Source organism: Callospermophilus lateralis, chromosome 17 (genome assembly GCF_048772815.1).
Source record: "Callospermophilus lateralis isolate mCalLat2 chromosome 17, mCalLat2.hap1, whole genome shotgun sequence".
NCBI lineage: Eukaryota > Metazoa > Chordata > Mammalia > Rodentia > Sciuridae > Callospermophilus > Callospermophilus lateralis.
This window is the reverse complement of record NC_135321.1, coordinates 71128548-71137476: the sequence shown is the minus strand read 5'-3', so window position 1 is coordinate 71137476 and position 8929 is coordinate 71128548. Positions and strand designations below refer to the sequence as shown.

The following is an 8929-nucleotide window of genomic DNA, read 5'->3' as shown; positions in this document are numbered from 1 at the left end:
CTATTCTCTACTTCTGAGATCCACTTCTTTAAATTCCACGTATAAATGAGACTTGTTCAAAAGTGCTCTGTAGTTTCAAATCCCTTTTATTTTTTGTGACACTCAAGATCTAACTTGGAGCCTCTTGAATGCAAAACAGGTGCTTTACCCCAGAGCCCAGCCGCCACCAGTCCCTTGAACTGGTGTCTGCCTCGACTGTAGGCAGTCTGAGCACAAGGACTGTGTTTTGACTGTTTTCATTTACTTAGTGCTCAATACTGTGCCTTACTGTGGGAATTCAGTCTCTTGTGTTTGACAAAGGACAGAACTGGTCCCCCAGGAATGGCGGGAATGGTGAACTGGCTGCCCACATGACGTCAGACACTGAGTCATCTGGCTAAACGTGAGGACAATGTAGGGTCCATCCTCGTTCTTTTCTAACACGAGTCTATGATTTTCTCAAGTTTATGTATACTTCTAAGCTGACTGTTTGCTACTCCAGGAACAGGTCTGCTAAGTTATGTCTTCCTCCTCCTTACCATTCTCCTTCTTTTTTTCTGCCTTAAAAAAGGAGCTGGCGGATGGACCCCACTCGTGTCAAATAAATACCAATGGCTGCAGATTGACCTTGGAGAGAGAATGGAGGTCACGGCTGTGGCCACCCAGGGTGGATACGGGAGCTCCGACTGGGTGACCAGCTACCTCCTGATGTTCAGTGACAGTGGGAGGAACTGGAAGCAATATCGACGAGAGGAGAGCATCTGGGTATGTTTTCCAATAATAAGAATCACTGCTTGTTGCTGCAAACCCGTAAAGAGAAACGGTCTTCCTGGACACTTTTTGTTTTGTTTTCAATTGACACATAACGATTACACATATTTAGGAAGTACAGTCTGTTAGATACGTCTATGCACTGAATAGTAACTAAATCAGGGTATTGGTTTGGGCAAGGCTATTTTGGAGAAAACTCCAAAATCACAACCAACAAAACTACAAGTAGAAAAATCAGATTATGACTAAGAAGCTTCCATACAACACAGGAAGCAGGCAACAGTGAAGAGATAACCTACAGAATGCAGAAAGATATTTGCAAAAGATACTTCTATTGAGAAAAAAGAATTTTAAGGATTACTTTGAAAAAAATTTTTAAATGAAAGCAAGTTGCCCATTTCAAAGAAAATATTGAAAGAGCGTCTTGTTACTATATCCTTAAGTAGTGTGGAAGATTAAGAATAATACAAATCCTATGTAATTGTTCCTTGTTTTGTTGAATAATATATTTTAGCATTGCCTCTGCATGATTTCACATTAGTATATTGAATTTATTCTTTCGTTTTCTCTGATTTAATCTCATGCTTCTGAAATTAAAATTTAATAAATGAGCAGTTTCTCTATGTAGGACAAGTTCAAGAACACAGGCTTTGAACTTGAAAAATCCTGTTTTCTTTATTATGTAGAAACATTGAGAAGTTCCAGGCTGTAGATCTCAGTGAGATCCTCCAGAAGACTTTGAATTTCCTCACGGTGGTGACATTTCTATTGGTGATTATGTCTCAAAGCCTTTTTGTTTGTTTTTTTAAGAGAGAGAGAGAGAGAGAGAGAGAGAGAGAGAGAGAGAGAGAGAGAATTTTTTAATATTTATTTTTTAGTTTTTCGGCGGACACAACATCTTTGTATGTGGTGCTGAGGATCGAACCCGGGCCACACGCATGCCAGGCGAGCGCGCTACCGCTTGAGCCACATCCCCAGCCCTCAAAGCCTTTTTGGAAGAATAATTTTTGTTTTAATTTTGTGAATATTTAACTTATTGTGTATTTAACTAATTGAAATGTATTGCAAAAATAATTTGGTACCTAATGTTTGGAGGTAACTCAGATGTGTTTGAAATCTTGCTCTGCATTGATGAAGGCTATTTAAAAGGTTGGGGACAGTTTCCCTATAAAAGAGATATTGTAAAACCAACACCATCTGTCTCCTCTCCCTTCTTTCCCTGTTTCCTTTTTTTAAAAAAATCTTATTCTAAAGGTTATATGCTTAGGGAGAAATAATGTGAAGAATAAGGTCCGTATTAATCCAAAATAGCGTAAGTAGCACCAAATGCCAGTCCCCACCATCCCATCCCCTGTGGGCTGAGCTGAGCTTCACTGGAGTGACTGGTTTCCTTTCCTGAAGCCACATCACAGCGTGAGCATCCTCTGAACTCATAGTTTCTTTTTGCATCTCTGGTTTGGGTTGACTTGTGCTTCTCCAAAACATATGCTGGAATCCTAACCTACAGTATGTTGAAAGCTGACTTTATTTTGAAATTGGGTATTTACAACCACATTAAAATGAGGTCAATAGGGTTGATCTTAATCCAATATGACTCCTCCTAAAATGAAGACATTTGAACACAAAGATGGACACTCATGGAGGGAAAGTACACTCCATGAAGAGGAAGTAAGACGTCTACAAGCCAAGGAACACTGAGGTCACCAGAAGCTAGGAGGTGGGCAAGCGTGGAACAGGTCTTTCCCAAGTGCTTGTAGAGGTAGCTGCCCTGTGGTCAGCTCCGTCTTTTGGCCTCTAGGAGCTTAGTTACTTTGTGTGAGGTACTTTGTTATAATGGCTCTAGGAAATAAGTGCATTCTATGGAAGTTAACTCTCTAGGAAATAAGTGCATTCTATGGAGTTTAACTCTTCCATGTAGAGACCAGAACATCAGCAAATGTTTTCTGAATTAATGAGTGGGATTCATCCTCTCCCAGGACGCCTTTCTTGAGCAACCACACTGACCGTAGTCTCTCCCAGCCCTGCACTTGTCTAGGACATGGTTGCACTAAAACTAGGACGCGTGGTACTGTGAGGATCTGGTTCCTTCCGCCATTTTGATCCAAGAAGTGTTTGAGGGCAGGGCTTTGTCATTGCTTGCCCTTCATCCTCCATCCCTCTGACCTGCAAATAGTCACCATTTAATAAATGCAGTGCCTACTCTGATTGCACAGAATTTTGTAGGGTGAACCAAAGTTAATACTAAAGAGATGGAACTCACAGACCAGCCTAGAGATGATTATTGGGTGTTCACCTATGAGACACAGACCCCAGGGACTGCAGAATGGAGCTTAGACAGGCCTTGAAGAGAATGTTTGGAGTGCTGCAGAGTGGTGAAGGTAGGTGTCCTAGAAAGCAGAAGTAACATGAACTCCGAGATGCAAGAGGACTGGCCATTCCGAGATGGAGAGACTATGAGGAGTTTCATGAAAATTGTAAAATAGCCAAGAGCAAGGGTCTCACGTTTGACTTATGAAATGCCTCTGCAGATAGCTGAGTTTCTCCACCTACCTCAGCATCCAAGGGACCTTTTCATTGTTCAGTCATCCATTCTTCTTTTAGTAAATAAGTAAGTGATTGGTAGACTTTAATAATATCTTCTAGGAAAATATAAGCTGAATCACGATTATATTCTTGATGAGTGTGGCCTCTCTGGTGTGTTCTGTATCAGTTACTTTTTCAGAAATAAAATTCACTGATTGTCTTAGGTTTATCATTTTCTTAAAAGGATGAGTTGATATTGGCTGTTATATAGTCTTGTCATTGCTGCTGTAATAATAAATTGCATATCTTATATGAGCTTTCACCCTTTATCAAGGCAATAATTCTGGATATGAATGGAGTTAAAATAAGTTAGCTTAAAGAGATTTGGTTTTTATGTATAAAATTATTTACACTATGGATTAAAGAAAACTGCATGTTTTTATAAACTTAACTATCATTTTTTTCTAGCACAGATTCAGACTGGCTGCAGTGCTTGCCTTAGATTTATTACACTAACCTTCCTCTCGAAGGAAAACAGAATGTGTCTCTAGATCTCTTCTAAAAAGCCTATTTCTTTTACTTTTATGTTAAGGACACATTAAAAATTTATTCCCTAACCTTGTATATTTCTTGGATGCTCTCCTTATCCTGTTTTTTTAATGGCTTTTTAATTTTTTGGGTCTGGGTCTATTCATTAGCTACCCTAATGTTTTCTATTATTAAAGATCCACACTTGTTTCTCTGCAATGCCTAATTCCAGAAGCAAAGTGATTAAAATGATAAAACCCAAACTCATATAGCAACAAAATCTGAATGTTCCAACTTTGGGGGCTGTTTATGTTCTTTATTTATCCTGCTTAATGTGAATATCCATGTGTTTTATTGCAGAAATAGTCATGTGTAAGATTTCCGCCTAGTCACTGATACTTGGTGTGTGCAGTATAGGACCTTCCTAAAATCTGAAAGAAAAACAATCTGAATCTGAAACAAATCAGGTGTCAAGGTGTCATGCATTGGATCTGGAATGTCCCCCAAAGGCTTTGGCTCTTGGAAAGTGATTGGATCAGGAGGATTCTGGCCCCATGAATGGATTAATCCATTGTTGGGTTCATAACTGAATGAACTATTGAAGGTGGTGATTATTGTAGGAGGTGGGATCTGGATGGAGGGAGTGAGTCCTTGAGTGTGCTCTTGGGGATAACATGCATCTGCAGCCCCTTCCTCCATCTCTTTCTGCTCATCAGAGGCCCAGAATCATTGGACCCAAGTAATCATGGACTGAAACCTCAGAAGCTGTGAGCTAAAATAAATATTTCTTTCCTTAAGTTATTTTTCTCAGGTATTTTGTTACAGCCACAAGCCATCATCCCTAGTGTCAATTTTCCACTCATTTCTGTGAGACTTAAGAACCAAACCTGTAAAGAAATAGATCAGTCTTTAATTCCTTATGAAATTTTCTACCGGCTGGGATTGGCCATGGTCAGATACTTATCCAATCCTTCCACTTGGCTTCAAGCTTTCCCCGTAAGCATCAAACTCCATTTCTGTTTGGGGGTCAAAAATATAAGAAAATGAGCATGCTTAAGCACAAATTATTGCCTTCCACACCCTCCCCACCACCAAACCTATCTCCCCTGGGCATCCACCTGTCAGTAAATATTGCCAAATTTACCAGCTGCTTGAGCCAAGATCCTTGGAGGCACCAGTGACCTCTATTCCTGCACACCCCACATTGGCTCCATCAGTGTATCCTGTCAACCCCAAATCCCTTGAGAATATGTGGGGTCTGTCAGCTTCCATCACTTCCACCATGACCACTACGGCTTGCCTCCCAGTCCTCCCCTGAACTGTTGCTTATGGCTTCCAATTACAAGATTCGAGGAGTTTTATTTTCTTTAATTCTTGCTGCAAATGACCATGGATTTTGTGTACTGTACAATTGTAGTTGTTTTCAAGAATGAACTTTTGTAGATTAAAGGAAGCAAAATTGACTGTATTCACTGCTTCTCTCTGGCTTCTTAACATTTTGTGCTACACTGTGCTTCTGGATGCTCTTTAAAGGTGTCAAGTGAGGTCCGTCTTTTGTAGTATCTGTTCAATCCCTTTGAAATCTTTCCCTAGGTAACTTAGCATATATAACTTCCTCGGTTCATTTCTCAGATAAATATTCTCTTCTGCATAAAATTCTTTTATTCAAAGCCCGAACACACGTACACACAACCCTTCTACCTCATCCATCCTTCATCCCTGTCTCTTCCCTTGCTGTGTGTTTCCTTGGGGGACTCATTATTTCTTGGTACTGTATATGGAGTTTTGTTTGTGTTCTGGATCTCTCGCTCTGTTAGAATGATTTTATGCAAAGAAAAAGAAGTATCCCCTGAATAATATTGTGTGAGTTTGTTTTGTAACTTTTTAACTTTCCGGCAAAGAGGATGAGTTTTGCTTTAATTATATCATTGGTTATCTTTATCTTCTCCCAAGTTTTATCTTTATCTTCTCCCAAGTTTTGTTTCAAAGAATCACCTTTCATCCGTATTGAAATTCAGCCGAATTACTTCTCAGTACTGGTCATCTTATCACCATGTTACTTTGGAATACAAATAACATCCACAGATATTAAGTCCTTCAGTAGGAATAATTAATATTATTTGAGAATACAGTCATTTGCCTCATAATGAAATTTCAGCCCCAAACAGCCATATGTGATTGTGGTCCCATTGGACTGTATGACTTAGGGACATCCCAGCCATCTTAGTTTGTGTTAAGTACACTCTAACAATCACTATATGACAGAGTCACTTAATAACACATTTTTCAGAAGGTGCCCTTTGTTAGCAACTGGAGACAGGGTGTCTAGGTGTAAGGCATGACTATTAAGTTATGTTAGTCATGTTAGGATTTTTAAAAGTAGTTTTAGTAAAAGAAGTGTTTCCCCCCTCATTTGTATTCCACATAATATCCTTTTTAGTAAATATCTCTCTTTTCCTAGAATTTTGTATCTGTGTTAGTCAGTTTTTTGATGCTGTGACCCAAATAACCAACAAGATCAACTTAGAGCAGAAAAGTTGGGCTCATGCCTTCAGAGATTCAGTCCATGGTTGGCCAACTCCATTGCTCTGGCCCACGGTGGGGCACAACATCATGGCAGAGGGTCACTGTTCTACTCATGGTGGCCGAGAGAGAGAGAGAGAGAGAGAGAGAGAGAGAGAGAGAGAGAGAGAAGGGGAAGGGGCCACAGGGAAGCTGCACTCTTCCTGGGCACGCACCCCACTGACCCACTTTCTCCAGCCATGTCCCACCTGTCTATAGTTACCACCTAGTTAGTCCATTCACAGTAATTTGGACTGATTAGGTGACAGCTTTCACAATCTAGTCATTTTACCTCTGAATGTTCCTACATCAACACAGGAGCTTTGGGGGGATACCTCTTATCCAAACCATTCCAGGACCCAAAATGTATTGCCATCCAAACTGGGAAATCTAAATATACCTGCTCACTCCATGTGTTCCTGAAGTACACTGGTAGACCTCCCTGGCAGTACAGGTTGTCTGAATTTTCTCCTTGATGGTCTGCCTGATTGGAGCATAGGTGAGGGCATCTAATTCAAGAGCATGAAGATGGGGGATCAGAGAAGAGCTGATCATGTTGGAGTGAGCAGGGACCAGATGGAAGAGGCTGCACTAAGCACCAGGCAGACAGAAAAGCTCTTAATGGCTTCTTTGTCCTTCTACAATAATGCAAATGAGTGCATGTTCTGAGCCAGGCGACAGTTAGGTGACCCTGGGAGAAGAGGAGCTGGTGGGGTGGCTGGATAGCCAGCAAGCCCTGCGCCCCTGACAGGCACTGACACAGGTGAGTCAGAGGGAGAGCAGGTCTGCAGGACAGAGCCAGGCCCCTGTCTTGTTATACAGGTGCAGTGCCTGAGCTCTGTTTCCTCCAGGCTCAGGGGTGATCATTTGATCTCCTGTCTCCATTGATGTTTATTCTGCTTCTGGCTCTAGTGACTGCAGCCAGTTCCTTCTATATCTCCACATCTTCATATCATCTTCCCTTCATCTAACACCAAGTTGGGCATATTGTCTATATAAAGCTGACTGCATTATCACAGATCCATGTATATTGTGCACATACAAAGAATACTCAAGATTAGACAATATTTTTTTCCCTTGAAGGAAAGGGCTTTTCCTAAATAGGAAGCAAGAGGGAAAAGCAAATATTTTGTCCATGATTGAAACTAATGCCATCTGCTATTTATGAAGAACACCCTGGGCATCAGAGTGTCAAGCTGTATGCCCTCTGGGCTCGCCAGTACCTCCATGCCTGATCTTTGAATCATTGCATCCAAAGTCCTGATTTACAAGAAGGTGAAGAAACAGTCTTTTTGCATTTTTCCTGATGAAAAATTCTGCAAAAATTTTAGCTCTGAACATATGTAATCCACCTCAGAGCAAAACTCAAAGAGAAAGAACGTCAGTCATGACAGAATCTTTCCTGTGAGTGGTGACCATTGAATGGGAAGTGTTTCTTAAGCTGCGTTTAAGGTCAAGCAGCCCAAGCTTTAAAAATTCCTTTGAGGTAGGTCTGTGCAAGCCAGGAGTGCCACATCAAGTGACACCTCTACAATTTGACCTTTCCAACGCTCTGGGCCTTCTTCCTTGCAAACTGAAGGGCGTCACAGGGTGTCGCCCACTTCATGAGTTGTTAAAAGGCATGCTATGAGTTTCAGTTGCAGGATTTAAAGAGTTCTGAGGAAGGCTGGTGGTGACGGATGCATGATCTGAATGTACTTAATGCCCCTGAACTGTAGGCTTGAAAGCAATTGAAATGTTAAGCTTCACGTGACATCTATCTTACCACAATAAAAGCATTTTTTAGAAAGTATGCAACAAGTTACTTCAGTAGTCAGTGGGCTCTATTAATAATGCATGATCTACACAGCACTACTCATTTTTTTTTTTCTGTTTTCAAGCTCAAACCTTTAAAAAGCTCCTCGGGTTAATATTTTTAGTTTAATATCATTCATCCGAGTCCAGTTAGTGTGAAGGGGGAGCCCTCTGCATCCCGATAGCACCAGGAGCACAGAGGTAGTCTCTGCAGGGAAGGATGGGGGTCAGGGCCGCATAAGCTCCATGGGCAGACCTGTGACCTTGAGACACAGCAGAAGCAACTTGAACTTACACTTGGGTTCGCTTGAAGGAATGAAATTGCCCAGGAATTTTGTGGAAAATCAAAATGGCAACTGTGGATGAGTGTCATGAGACAATCAAAGACGGCAGTGGAATGCCATCATTGACCCCCAACCCCTTGAGGGAACCTCTTCCAGATCCTTCCTTAGTCCATGCCCTAAACTTTTGAAAGCACTTAGGATGATATTAAGAATGACAGGGCTACTCCAGAATCCCACTGAGTAATTTCACAGTGAGAGATTCTGGTTTTGTTAGGGATTCTGTTCTTTGGTCACATTTAGAATCCATGTAAGAGCTCAGTCCCATTTTGTCTTGGTAATAGTGAAAATCTCCCCTGTGGTGGCTTGGATACAAGGTGGCCACTCTCATCCCCTGGGTTGATGCAGGAATGTTCAGAGGTGAGATGATCAGATCTCGAAAGCTGTGACCTAATCCGTGGATTGATCCACCTGATGGATTAATAAATTGG

General features: G+C 41.2%; 1 protein-coding gene across 1 annotated transcript in view; it reads left to right on the top strand.

Moving 5' to 3' along the window:
* Nucleotides 1–603: 603 nt before the first annotated feature.
* The window catches only part of LOC143382624 (contactin-associated protein-like 3), a 152805-nt gene continuing 144479 nt past the window's right edge, over nt 604–8929 (top strand). Inside the window, exon 1 of the mRNA XM_076836864.2 lies at nt 604–744. Coding sequence (XP_076692979.2) covers nt 619–744 — 126 coding nt within the window. The 5' untranslated portion in view covers nt 604–618. The remainder of the gene's footprint in view (nt 745–8929) is intronic.